Here is a 14,751-nt window from a genome sequence, read left to right as displayed (position 1 = left end):
GAAAAGAAAAAATTACATTTCCTTTAAAATATAATTTATTTATACAGAAATATTACTTGAGTCTTGCCTAAGTCTGGATTTTCCATAAGTAATAATGGCCTTTAGGTAGAAGCAGTTAAGCTAGCTTCTGACTGATGAGAACTCATGAGAACTCACATTTCATATTAATCCCATATACTCCACCATATAGTCTATGGTACAGTGTGAGGCACTGAAAAATATTGTCCTGGCTGCTACCTATATTCTTATACTTGTTTTTCTTACCTTTACTTTCAAATAATTAGATTAAATGGAAAGAACACAAGGCCAGAGGAACTGGACCCCCTAAACTGTCCAATTTAGGAGTATGACCTATTTCTCCTTATGAAATCCTTACAGTGGGAGTAGAAACTGATATATTTCTAGAGAGCAATTTGCCAATACATGTTAACATTGTAAATATGGATATTCTTTGACCCAACAGTTTTACTATGAAAAAACCCTAAAGAAATAATCAGATAAACATAAAAAAGATGCTTATTGCAAAAAGTATTTTTAGTAGTGAAAAATCAAAATAAACTATGATATAAACATATAGTGGAATATAATCAAACCTTTAAAACGAAAACATGAATCTATATTTTTTAGCGCGGACAGATATTCATGTTGTGTTAAGTGAAAAATGCATATGTAGTATTGTCCCATTTCTATAAAAACTTATATATAATGACACTATACATGATAGATAGTATATTTCAAACATTCCTCCCAGAGTTTTAGTATATTTCATTCCTCCCAGGGTTTATACTATAACAGAGAAAACCAAAGGAAATGAATACACACACACATACATATATATTATGTATGCATCAGGGTTAAATATCAAAATATTATAGTAGTGACTACTCAGTGGGATTACAGATGATCTTTACTTTCTTTAAACCATTTTGTACTGCCTAAATCTTCTGCAATAAGCATGCATTACTTTTTTTTAAAACTTATTATAAAATTATAAAGTTTCAGATATATTTCAAAATGGAGAAAATAGCAATAACCACATAAATCTATTCCCAGATTCAACTTCCTAATATTTTGCTAAACTTATTTCATTTTTTTCTTTCCTTCTTAACTTTTTTTGCCAAGTAAATCCCTGATGTCAAGTCATTTGGCGCCTAAATATTTATCTATCTCTAAATACAAGGGCATTTTCTTATATAATAGCAATAAAATTATCATACCTAACCAAATTAACAATTTCTTAATATCATCTAATACATAATACATATTTCATTTTCTTCAATAATCTAAAAAAAAATGCCGTTTACAACTGTTTTGCTCCAATCAGAAACCAAAAAAGTCTTACTTTTATAGTGAGAAAAAACTGAAATGCTTTCATTAATATCCAAAAAAATCCTCTATGTCAATAATTACTTTGTTTTTAGTGTTTGTGTGTTTCTGCAAGTTATTCTACCTCTTCTTAAATTTAGTTCTTGGGCCCCTGGGTGGCTCAGTGGGTTAAGCCTCAGCCTTCGGCTCAGGTCATGATCTCAGGGTCCTGGGATCGAGCCCCACATTGGGCTCTCTGATCAGCAGGGAGCCTGCTTCCTCCTCTATCTCTGCCTGCCTCTCTGCCTGTTTGTGATCTCTGTCAAATAATAAATACATATAAGTATCAATAATCCAACCTAACTTTCAAAACCTGTGTAACCACAATCAAGGATTGTTATCTTCTTGTCCTATGAATCAGACATATAGTGACTTTTACTGTTTTCCAACCAATTGTTAGACAAACAAATGTCTAAGTATGAGGACTATATAAAAGACAAAACTAATAACAAACTTAGATTATCTGGGAGGAGCCTAACATAAGAGAAACTCGATAAATAAACAGTTACTTAAAATGTAAAACTTGGAGGAGTAGGCTGCTCAAAATATGAAGGCTTCCAGAAAGTATGTTCTTCTTACCATTGAACTACTACAAATTTAAGACTACTCCATAAGCACAGCCTTATTTATTTATTTATTTATTTATTTTAAAGATTTTATTTATTTATTTGACAGACAGAGATCACAAGTAGGCAGAGAGGCAGGCAGAGAGATAGAGAGAGGGAAGCAGGCCTCCTGTGGAGCAGGGAGCCCGATGCGGGGCTCGATCCCAGGACACTGAGATCATGACCCGAGCCGAAGGCAGCAGCCCAAACCACTGAGCCACCCAGGCGCCCCTATTTATTTATTTTTTAAAGATTTGAAAGTAATCTTTACACTCAACATGGGGCTCGAACTCACAACCCTGAGTGAGATCAAGAGTTGCACGCTCCACCCACAGAGCCAGCCAGGTGCCCCTAATCCATATACAGACCTTAAACAATGACTGAAAACACCTTTCCATTTTTTCTGCTAAAGAAAGAAAATAGAGATTAAAAAGTTCAAGATGGCCCTCACATCTCTGGAAAAAAGATTTCAAACTTCTTTGAAAGACAAACCAAGATTACAATTTTTAAATGTCATTTATGACTGGGCTAATTACAAGAAAAATAATTTCCACCACAGGAAGTTTAAAACTAAAGTGCAAAGTTGACTTGAACAAAAACTCTTAAGTTGCTGAGTGTGAAATGGTTCTATAAATATGTATGCAGAGTGAGTTAACAGACCGTTAAAACTTCATAAAGTTTCATTCACATGTGAAACTGATGTGACACATATACCACAAATCAGTATTTAAATGGTTTAACTTTGATATTTTTTTCCCTGACTTCATTGGATTATGAAGTGGAAGTGACACAGTTTAGTTTTCTACTCCCATAATCTCAACCTTCCTCTTCATTATGTGCTTGTGTATCTTCTACACAAGACAAAATTTCAATATTTCCTTGGCAGGATATCTTAAAAAATCTCAACTTCTCAAGTAACTTTTCAAATTATTTTTCAAACTTACAAAATTCAAGGATAAAAATTAATATAAATTATGAACCCACAAATACCAAGTTAATTTTAAATATTGTAAAGTAGAATGACAATTATATACTTACACTTTACTTAACTTTTCAAGTACGATGCGTTTTCTAATCTGGTTCTGAGAACTTGAATCTATCAGTGGAAAGGTGAGATCATGCTAAAATCACGTTTTTAAACAAAACAAAGCAAAGTCATAAATTTACATTCTTCTTTGATAAGAACTATAAACATTAAAGCACAAAAATTCATACCTGAGGTATGGCAGAATAAAAACTAGACTTGAGAATTATTAGAAGATTTAAATTTGAGCATTGGCTCAGTCATTGGGCTGATGTGAACTGAGTCATATGCCTGCTTTTGAGAATTTTTTCTAACCTGTATCAAGGGATACTAATAACTTCTTTATTAAATGAGAAAATGTATACAAAAGAACTCTGGGAACTACTAAATGTTATACAAATGTTGGAGATCAAAGCTTTTAAAACTAGCAAATACAAAAAAATAATTAAAATTAGCAAATACTATATATATATATATGTGTATATGTGTGTGTATGTGTGTGTGTGTGTGTGTGTGTATATATATATATATATACACACACACACACACACACACACACATACACACACACACATACCCCATATACACGTACATATATTATGGGGAATTCCACTTCTAGAAATGGCAGACAAAATAATTCTAACCATTCCTCCTGCTGAGAACTGAAAAAAAGCTGGGAAAATACCCACATTTGATTGAAAACATCAGAGACCAACAAAGCAGTCAAGAATTAACGCCAGAGATTCTAGAGAAGGTAATTCCAGAGAGGGCAGTGACTAATTCCAGAAGAAGCAATTCAGATACTGAGAACCTGAGCATTGTTTTTCTAATAAGCATTAAAGCTTGGGGAAATGCCAAGAAGGAAGAGGTACTAGCAACCCTTCCCTCCAAGCTCAACTTAGAAGGACCAAACTCTAGCACTAAGAATGAATAGGAAACTGGCTCTTTCAGGGACTGAAGTACAGCTTCAAATCATCTTAATCCCTCACTGAATGAAGTGATTTAGAACTGCTACAAATCATGTGCCTAAAGCAAAGAGAAATCTGTTCCAGAGGAAGATAACATCAGTTTGGTCTCAAGTTATCTGTGATTTTTAACATACAATGTTTGCCATAAATAATAAGAAAATAAGACAATATGGTCAAAATCTCAAACATTATCCCAAAGAAAACAGCCCCCAGGGAAACCAAAAAAGTGATGTTATCAACTTTATTTAAAATACCTACGTTGAGGGGCACCTGGGTGGCTCAGTCATTAAGTATCTGCCTTCGGTTCAGGTCAGTGAAAAACTTCAAATGAATACAGACTATAAATCATCTTACAGGATTTAAAATATAGAGAGAATAAAAACAGACAACAAGAACACCTAAGCCCAGAAAGGATAAACAGAATTACAGTTTCTAAGGTACTATCTAGAAAGCAAAAAATTAACTTATATTGGACTTTTATAATAATTCAGTCAATTCAGATTTTAATCTTTAGAGTAACCACTTCTGATTAGTAAAATAAAGTATAAAAAGCAAGCTAATAGAGGGTAAACCATGAAATAGTACTATTTAATTCAACAAAATCAGGAAAGGAGAGAAAGAGAAACATAGAATGGATGAGACAAGCAGAAAGCAATGAGTGAGATGGCAGAAACCCAAATATATCAATTATGACACTGAATGTAAACAAATTTCTCCACATAAAAACAATTACCAGCCTAAGTAAAAAAAGGCAGTCCTGAAAATACTAATAAAAGAACGCTAATGCTAGCAAAACAGACTGTAAGAAAAAAAAAAACTTACCAATGTAGAGAAAGGTCACTCATAATACAGAGGTTCAATTTACTAGGAAGACATAACAATCTTTTTTTTAATACCATATAACATGGTCTCAAAATATTAAAAGTAAAATTTACTAAACCAAAAGTAGAAATGATCCATAATTATGATGAAAGATTTTTTTTTTTAAGATTTTATTTATTTATTTATTTGACAGACAGAGATCACAAGTAGGCAGAGAGGCAGGCAGAGAGAGAGAGGAAGGGAAGCAGGCTCCCTGCTAAGCAGAGAGCCCATGCGGGGCTTGAGCCCAGGACCCTGGGATCATGACCTGAGCTGAAGGCAGAGGCTTTAACCCACTGAGCCACCCAGGCGCCCCAATGGTGAAAGATTTTTGACCTACCTCTCCCACTTCTCTTAGTAACTAACAGAATGAGCAACACCTCTCCCCACCTTTCCCCAATCAATAGTGTTTCTCAAACTTTAATATGCACACATTTCTCCAAAGGAAAATAATGAAATCTGACCCATATAGCTCATCATAAAAATCAATTCTCGGATGAAAGGAAAAACAGTCTAGAAGATGAAGTAACCTGGGCTAAGCAAAGGTTTCTAAAGAAGTCACTAAAGGGAACAATGAATAAGTTGGACTCAGGTTATCAATAATGCGAGTGAAAAGGCAAGTCTCAGAGTAGAGATGTTATTTGCAAAACACATTAACTAAAATTGGGTTTGAATCCTGAATAAAGAATTTCTTCAAAATCGGTAAGAAAAAATACTTAGATATTCCAACAGGTAAATGGGGAAAAGACTTGAAAAGACACAAGACATTCCAAATGGTCAAAAAGCAAATAAAACCTTGCTCAGCTCATTAATCATTAGAGAAATGTATTATAATAAAAAAACAGTACCACTGAAATGTGAGAATTAACAATGTCAAGTACTGATCAAGAATGTGGATCATGGGGCGCCTGGGTGGCTCAGTGGGTTAAGCCTCTGCCTTCGGCTCAGGTCATGATCCCAGAGTTCTGGGATCGAGCCCCACATAGGGCTATCTGCTCAGCAGGGAGCCTGCTTCCTCCTCTCTCTGCCTGCCTCTCTGCCTACTTGTGATCTCTGTCTGTCAAATAAATAAATATAATCTTTAAAAAAAAAAAAAAGAATGTGGATCTTGGAAATTCTCATATAGCTGTAGTAGACTAAAAACTGGCAAAACTATTTTGGAAAACTGGCATCATCCAGTATAGCTGCATATACACATACACTATGACCCAAAAGTTCAAGTCCTAGATACACACCCAACAGAAATACACATACCTTAGAAGAGAGACATAAATTATAAAGTTCATAACACTACAGCCCTAAACTGGAAAAGCCTAAATGCTCATTAACATGAATAAATTGTGGCCTATTTCTATGAGATACTATGCAGCAATAAAAGAATGAACTATAGCCACATGGAACAACACAAAAAATGACTCATGAACTAACATTGCATGAAATGAACAGGAAACCAAAGAACATATACTATGTGAATTTACTACAGTTCAAAACTGGCAAAGTGAATCCATGTTATTATAATAGCTACTCATTTTGGAAAGAGGTAATAATTAGGAGAAGACATAGTGGGGCTTTTGTTTTACTCAAATTTCTTGGCCTGAGTAATGATTATAAGGCTGTGTTCCTTTGTGATAATTAATAAACGGCACACTTACTATTTGCATTATACTTCAATGAAAAAGTTTTAAAATATTATACAACAGAGGAATAGTCAATTTTCTTTCTTAAGTAATTTTTTCTGTTTAAGGCTTATAGCACAAAAATGATAAAATAAATGATACATTAATGTAGCTTTATGCAGCTGAATGACAGAGATAAAGGGTTTCTCCAAGCTTACTATAAAACTTATAAATATTGTATAATGATACAATTGAAGTGATTTAAAATAATAGTACTGGGCTAGGGAGCATTCTGTAGAAGTAGAAAATTTCTAAATTTTTACTGTACTTCTACTGTCTTTCTAAATCTCCAAATGTGTTCTTAAATTTAGAGCCACATTTACTCAGAAATCTTTAATAGCAAAAGTTGTCAGAAAAACAAGGTTACTGTCCACTCCTCTTCAAGCCAAATAACTTCATTTCTTAAGCTATACATGAACATAAAAATGGGTAAGAGAAATGCTGAGAGAATCCCTCCCCCTTAATCTCAGCAACATACATTTAATCCCTACAGATAATTATTATTTACTGAGTACTAATTGTATATGAGGCACTGTGATAAATGCTTTACATACATTACTTTTAAATTCTTAACAACTGAAAAAGTCCCATTTACAGATGAACACTCAAATTTACGAGACCAATTTTTCATATAGCTAGTAAATGAGAGAGCAGATATGAAAATCTAGGTCTGATGTGTTCCTGTTCCTTCCATTTTCTCTTATGTCTGTTATTTCCCAATACGTCTCCTTTCCTATATTATTTTCATTGATATTGTTGTGAATGGGCATGTTGGCCAAATACTATACAGATAAATATTTTACCATTCAACTAGTAAATCTACTCCACTATGTACAGACCCATTGGAAATGAAATACAAAGATACATGCTCCATGTAGAGATTTGAAAGAATATAAGAATACAAAGAATATCTGTTGATGGGGGGGGGAACCTCCCTAGAGAGTTTACAAAGAACTAGGTTTTAAAGAAAGCTTTATCCCACAATTCTAGGCTACTCCTATATTAGAGAAAAATACTACACATTTATGAAATTTCCTAGGTGCAAATGTCAACTTATTTGGAAAATTGTAATGCCAATACTGGAGATGACATTAAAAAAAAAAAGTTTATATTTATTTATGAGAGGGAGAAAAAGAGCACACAAGTGGTGGGGATAGGGAGGCAGAAGCAGAGAGAGAATCTCAAGCAGATTCTCCACCAAGCAGGGAGCTGGATGTGGGACTTGATCCCAAGACCCTGAAATCACAACCTGAGCCAAGGGCATACACTTAAGGGATTGAGCCACCCAGGTACCTCTGGAGATGGCACTTTAAATAAAAAAACTGATAAACTAAACAAACCTGAAAATTTAACAATTATTTCTTTAATGTTACTGTTTCAAGATTTGTTATGGTGAGTGTCCCATATGCTAGCAGCACAGAAAACTAAATCATCGTTAAGACATACCTCTTCAGAGTCTTGTGATTTGGTGGTTTCTTCACTCAAAACATATCGTCCTCTATAAAACTCCCTTATTCTCAGATTTAATGTTTCAGTTTCTTTCTTCAAGTTCTCATAACTTGGCAGTGGTTTAATGGCTGTTTCTGAGGCCCTAAAAGGTAAAGACTCATCCAAGCTGTTCTGAGATTCCTGCAAGGCAGGAGAATGTTTATCTGAGTCAGAGCATATGTCATCTTCATCAAATTCTTCTTCTTTAGCCAGAGGGGATGAAGAGAGTTTCAGACACAAAGAAGCATAATTTTGGCCATACAAAAACCTCAAAGTTTCTTCTGTCTTCCATTCAGTCAAAGTCTCTTTCAGGACTTTAAGTAAGTTTGTCTTTGCAACTTCGGGACACATCTGCACCAGCCTAGAGGGTGACCTAGAAACTTGGTTTGATTTGGCAAATTTTCTCTTAAAATGCTCAGCACTTTTCTTACTTATGCCTACTAGAGTTATTTTTGAACTACTGTATTTATTTTCAGAATTTTCTGTAGCTTCTAATTTTTCTTGCAAAGGACTATTTGAAGAAATTTGAGTACTTACTTGCTGTAAAGGAAGTTCACAAGCAGCAGCTTTCCCATGACTATCTAATCTGCAATTGCCTAGCTGCTCAGTGACAGCTATTACTGTCTCTTCTTTGTCTTCACATTTGGAGTTAGCTTTCTGACCAGCTTTCTTTTTCATTATGCTTTTTTTGGGCAGCTGTGGACTTATACCTGTTGCATTTGGTTTGTTTCCTGGTAGAATGGTGGAAACAAAGTCTTGCTCATTATCACTGCTACTATCACTATGAGAGCTAGAAGCACTAGATTCATAATGCATCTCAGAATGGCCAGGATTGTCAATATCTGATGTTTTAATGGTCTTAGTGCATAACTGTACTTCCTTTCCAGAATGGCCACTGTAGAAGGAAAAAAAAAAAACATTAACTATAATGGAAAAGCAAAATGTGCCACAGCATTTATATTTTGTAACTATTAAGGTAAAAATTTGTATTCCCTAGGCAAAGCCTTATTTATAGGCATATATATGTATACACATAAAATACACATACATATATACACATTTCCAAAGACTACTATAAATATATTATTTCTCTATACCTTATTTGATATAATTCCATCATCTTCTTTCCATCTTTTCCCCCATTACTTAAAAAGTGTTAAGAGTACAGCAAAAAGAAAAAAGCTTTGATAATTCCATCCTAATGAATTATGTTGATTTTTGCCTGTTATATTTCTGTAAATATTTAATATATCCTTTTTTAAGGTTTTATTCATTTATTTGACAGAGATCACAAGTAGGCAGAGAGACAGGCAGGGGGCGGGGGGAAGCAGGCTCCCTGTTGAACAGAGATCCCAATGTGGGACACAATCCCAGGACCCTGGGATCATGACCTGAGCTGAAGGCAGAGGCTTTAACCCCCTGAGCCACCCAGGCGTCCCTCATATATCCTTTTGAAAAAAAGGTTTTCTTTTAAAAACGTCACTCTCGCTTTGTCAAAAAAATGTATTACAGAAACTCTGCTTAGATTTTGAAAGATAACAGGCTAAAAAGACATATTTAAACATTTTCCAATTTTGGTTGATAGTTATACAATTTCATGGATAGAACAAAAAACACTAGAAAGTCATAGCAGAAAATAAAGTCAGCAAATTAACATTTACTGATGAAAGATATGTTTGAAAACTCAGAGTTACAACAGAAGGCTAACAATAAAAAATAGTTTTCCCTTTGATTATGTTCCTTCAATTTTCAAATAGGCTTTAAAAAGATTAAGAATTGTGAAAGAACAAAGGAAAAGAGAAGCTGTATCTATACAAACTTGAGATATGCAATGATAGATAAGCAGGTACTTTCAAGGAAATGCACATATCAAAACTTTAAAAGATTAGGATAAGGATTCTGGGTGAGGGGGGGGGGCACTGGGTGGTAAAAGAATATATGGGGAAAAAAAGAGTATATGGGAACTTTCTACTTTTCAGGCAATTTTTCTATAAACCTAAAATTGCTCCCTAAAGGTGCTACTAATTTTTTTAAATGATTAAAGAATAAGATGAAATAAAATAATGCAATAGTAATAAAAAAGTGTGCCAGGTAAAAGTATAAAAACAAAGAAAAAGAAAAACAGAGTTGAAAATAAGGTTGTGGATGGGAATAAAGAAAAAAATGACAAGTCTATTCAGTATTAGATATCACTTTTTTAGTTAGAAGCTAGCCTATATATAGCCATGGGATGATCTCTTGCATCTGAAGTATAATTTCAAAAAAATTAGAACACTTTGACTTTCAGGTTTTATACTTTCTTTTTAGAAATTTAAGGTAATTATATTTTTCTATATTATTTTAAAGCCATAATTTAAAATATTTATCAATAACTATCTCTCACATGTGCTCAATTCCATGTGCTAAGGTAGCAACTAATAACCAGGAAAATTTATCCTGATAAAAGTTAAAAAAAAAATGTCTTTTAAGACATGGTTATAGTTGGGCAAACACCACCACAAAGAGTTTAGAAAATATCAAAACTTGGAATTTCTATTAATGCTTTAGAGACTCTTCCAAATAACAAATGATATATTAAGTTTCAAAATCCTATAAAATAAGGTTATAAAAACCTTTCAACAAATGTAATTGGTATAATCTACTTGACAAAGAAGCACAGTATCTCAGATGGAAGCTCTGTTTGTGTCATATTTCAACAGGTTCAATTAGACTGCCTTGGTAGGAACAGCTGTACAATAAATCATACAGATCAAACATAGCATCTTATTATCACAAAAGAAAAAGCTGTACAAGGCAAATATTTCTTTGTGTAGGCTAAAATGGGCACTTACATAATGTATCAACACAGGAAGTCTAAGAGCTCATATCACCTGGTTTACTCTTAATGTTTCTATTAACAAGAATACATAGAAGGTAAGCAATACTGATTCAACCATACCTTTGTCCTTCCTGTAGCAGCTGAAAATCAGGATGCCTGTGACAAAATACAGTAATAGAAAATTGAAAGTAACTGATATGTCAAACATTTGAGTGTTTGTTATAACTACATTGGATAGAAAATATATCTAAAAGGAAATAGTTCATTTTAAGTTTTTTTAAGAAAAATTTGAAGGACGAAATATTATGGAACTCATCTGTAAGAAATCTGGATTAATCTCTTTCTTTTCCAAAATTTATTCATATCTTAGGAGTAAGTTCAATTTCCATGAGCCCAGTAAAATTTTCCCTGAATAACCTGACTAAAGTAACTCACTTCCTTCTGTAAATTCCAGAGTCAGTATTATCCACTCAGTTAATACCTACTAATCAGGTATTCCTCTATGACTTAACACTAGAATTCTTATCTACATGTCTTAATTTTCATATGCTTTAGTGTGGTTATTTTCTTTCTTTTTTTTTTTTTTAAAGATTTATTTATTTATTTGACAGAGAGAGACCAAGCAGGCAGAGAGGCAAGCAGAGAGAGAGAGAGGAGGAAGCAAGCTCCCTGCCAAGCAGAGAGCCCGATGCGGAACTCGATCCCAGGACCCTGAGATCATGACCTGAGCCGAAGGCAGAGGCTAAACCCACTGAGCCACCCAGGTGCCCTTTAGTGTGGTTTCTTAACTAAACTACAAGCTCCTTGAGGGCAGAGATTATGTACTATAATACTCTTCTATTTCCTCTTTATAGTCAATTTTTATTCTCATTTCTGAGAAAGCAGTTGTATTATAGTACAGATGTGAACCATGTATATAATGTGATTTACTTTAATTCTAGGAACAATTTTGCTATGCAATACCAGAAATCATATTTGGCTGGATATCATGGATATTTAAAAAGGGGAAGAAAAAGTTCTTAGAAAGCCAACATAAAAAGGAACAAATAAAACAGTAAATCTAAGAAGACAGGAAAACTCTGTAAAACAATTCTGAAGTGACTCAGAAAAAGTGCCTTCTAAAAATTACAAAACAGATTAAATAAAAGTAAATACACAAAGAAGAAAAAAAAAGGAGTGCTATTCCATGTTCATCGACAGAAAGACTCAATATTGTCAGTTCTTCTCAACTTGATCTACAGATACAGTGCAATCCCAATAAAAATCCCAGCAAGTTATTTTGGGGGTCTCACCAAATTGAGTCTAAAGATATAGGGGAGGCAAAAGACCCTAAATAGCTAACAGTATTGAAGGGGAAGAGCAAAGTTGGAAGACTGACATTACCTGACTTCAAGACATACTTAAAGTTATAGTAATCAAGATAGTGTGGTAGTGGAGGACTACCAAAGAAAAAGACTAATAGATCACTGGAACAGAACAGACAACCCAGAAAGAAACCCACATGATTACAGTCAATTATCTTTGACAAAGAAGTGAAAGCAATACAAAGAAAACCATCTTTTCAACAAATGGTATTAGAAAAAGTGGGCATATACAAAAAAGTGAATCAAGACAAAGACCAGACATCCTTCTGACACAAAAACTAACTCAAAACAAATCACAAACCTAAATATAAAACACAAAACTATAAAACTTCTACAAGATAACCCGAGAATATGTAGATGACTTTTTACATAGGACACCAAAAACACAATCCATGAAAGAAAAAATTGATAAGCCAGGTTTCATTTAATCAAAAATTTCTGCTTTGTGAAAGATTTGAGAATAAAAAGAAAACCATAGATTAGGAGAAAATATTTGCAAAAGACTATTATCCAAAATATGAAATAACTGTTAAAACTCAAGAATAAGAAAACAACTCAATAAAAATGAGTCAAAGATTTTAACAGCTCACCAAAGAAGATACAAGGATGGCAAATAAGCATATGAAAAAATGCCGTACATCATACAGCATCACCAAAATACAAATTAAAACAATAATGAGATACCACTACACATTTATTAGAATAGCTAAAATCCAGAACACTGACAACATCACATGGTGGTGAGCACTTGGAGCAGGAGAATTCTCATTCATTGACAGTGGGAATGCAAAATGGTACAGTCATTGTGAAATACAGTTTGGTGATTTCTTTCAAAACTAAACATAATCTAACCATACAATCTAGAACTCTTGCCCCTCAGTATTTATCCAAAGGAGGTAAAAACTTATGTCCACACAAAAGCCTGCACATGGATGTTTACTGCAGCTCTATCCATATCTGTCAAAATGCAGAAGCAACCAAGATGTTCTTCAGTAGGTAAATGGTTAAATAAACTGTAGTAAATTTAGAGAAGAGAATACTATTAAGCACTAATAAGAAATGAGCCATCATTAAGCTAGGAAAAGACATGGAAGAACTTAAATCCATATTAATGAGTGAAATAAGCCAGCTTGAAAAGGCTACATACTATGTAATTCCAACTATATCACATTCTGTGAAAGATAAAATTTTGGAGATAGTAAAAAGATCAGGGGTTATGAGGGGGGTGGGAGATGAATAAGTGGAGCACACAGGATTTCTAGGACTATAAAACTACTCTGTATGATACTGTAATGCTGGATACAAGTTGTTATATATTTGCCCAGCCAAAGAATAGACAAAGCTTTGGGTGAACCCTAATGTAAACCATGGGCTTTGGGTGACAATGATGTGTCTACTATAGGCTCATTATTGGAAACAAATGTACAATTTTGGTGGGGGATGCTGGTAATGGGGGAGGTATATGTACCCCATGAATGGGGTAGGGGGTATATGTACTTTCCTCTCCATTTTGCTATGAAGCTACAATTGCTCTAAAGAATAAAGTCTATTAATAGAAAAAAAAGTAAATGTAAGAAAGTAGGTGTACATGAAAGAGAAGATAAGGCATTGAATATTAATCCCATTTAAAGGACAAAATAGGGTTGCAATTTTAAAAAGTCAAATTAAATGGACAGATGGAACCAGAGGTCATTTGAACCCTGAAAGGCTGCCAATCAAAAAATGTCAGAGTTGCAAGTATTTTTCTATATAATTAAACCTAACAACATCAACCCTATAATATTATCTAGATAATCCAGTCTTCTTTGGTCAGCCTTAAGCACCAGAGGCACTAAAGGGAATGGGCTCTCTCACCAATCTTCTCCTTATGTTATGGGAGGCACTACTAGATCAAGACACTCTTTCCTATTAAATTACTTCTCAGTACCTCCCATCAGAAGGCATAAGGGATGAAATCAGTATTTGCCATCCCTGCTCTATTGAATTCCCCTGCAGTTCAGGAATTCCCCAAGACCAAGAATGAAAAATTTAGAAGGAAGGGCAAAACAAGGTAATGGGCAGTGAGCTGCCTGAGAGTAAAAATGTAATCTATTTTTGTTTCTTCCTTAGTCCCTTAGCCAATTGAGGCTAACCTTTCCCAATCATCCAAATTATCCTGTTTACCCTACTTCTTCCCACTCACTAAAACTCTAGTCATAGAAGTTATCTCAGTGTGGTCTTCCTCAAAGCAAAGGACACTGCTTGGATGGTGACTAGCCTTGACTGCTCCAGGCATTATTTATAACTCCCATTAAGAGCATTTTTGGCCAAAATAATATGCCAACTTTCACAACAGAGAGTTTTATTGCCTGTTGACTACACCCTCCCACTTCCACTTGTAGTTCTCTCATTTTTCCTATCCCACATCCCCACCCAAGTGTTCTGGGCTAAAATTGTCAAGGTTCAGTACCTTGCAGCTGTATGGCATTTGGTCCTACACTGGGATCTGAGTATCACTACAGAGAAGAAAGTATGTGTAGCCAGTGATTCTCAACTGGAATTCTTATACTCAATAGCTAACCTGCAAAAGCAGAGTATATTCC

At 34.2% G+C, this 14,751-nt stretch overlaps 1 protein-coding gene across 7 annotated transcripts in view; it reads right to left on the bottom strand.

Moving 5' to 3' along the window:
• RPAP2 (RNA polymerase II associated protein 2) overlaps positions 1-14,751 on the bottom strand; it is a 108,808-nt gene that overhangs the window by 67,475 nt on the left and 26,582 nt on the right. For 5 of the 7 annotated variants that reach the window (XM_082688682.1, XM_082688681.1, XM_082688685.1 and 2 more), the window contains exons 7-9: positions 10,926-10,961; positions 7,946-8,882; positions 3,009-3,091 (exon numbers count right to left, since the gene is read on the bottom strand). In XM_082688682.1, the coding sequence (XP_082544808.1) occupies positions 3,009-3,091; positions 7,946-8,882; positions 10,926-10,961 (1,056 nt within the window). The remainder of the gene's footprint in view (positions 1-3,008; positions 3,092-7,945; positions 8,883-10,925; positions 10,962-14,751) is intronic. The other 2 variants (XR_014300051.1, XR_014300052.1) reach the window with 1 other exon arrangement.

Source organism: Mustela nivalis (genome assembly GCF_964662115.1).
Source record: "Mustela nivalis genome assembly, chromosome: 10".
Classification (NCBI taxonomy): domain Eukaryota; kingdom Metazoa; phylum Chordata; class Mammalia; order Carnivora; family Mustelidae; genus Mustela; species Mustela nivalis.
Note: the sequence above shows the minus strand (reverse complement) of the source record. Positions and strands in the feature narration are given on the sequence as shown.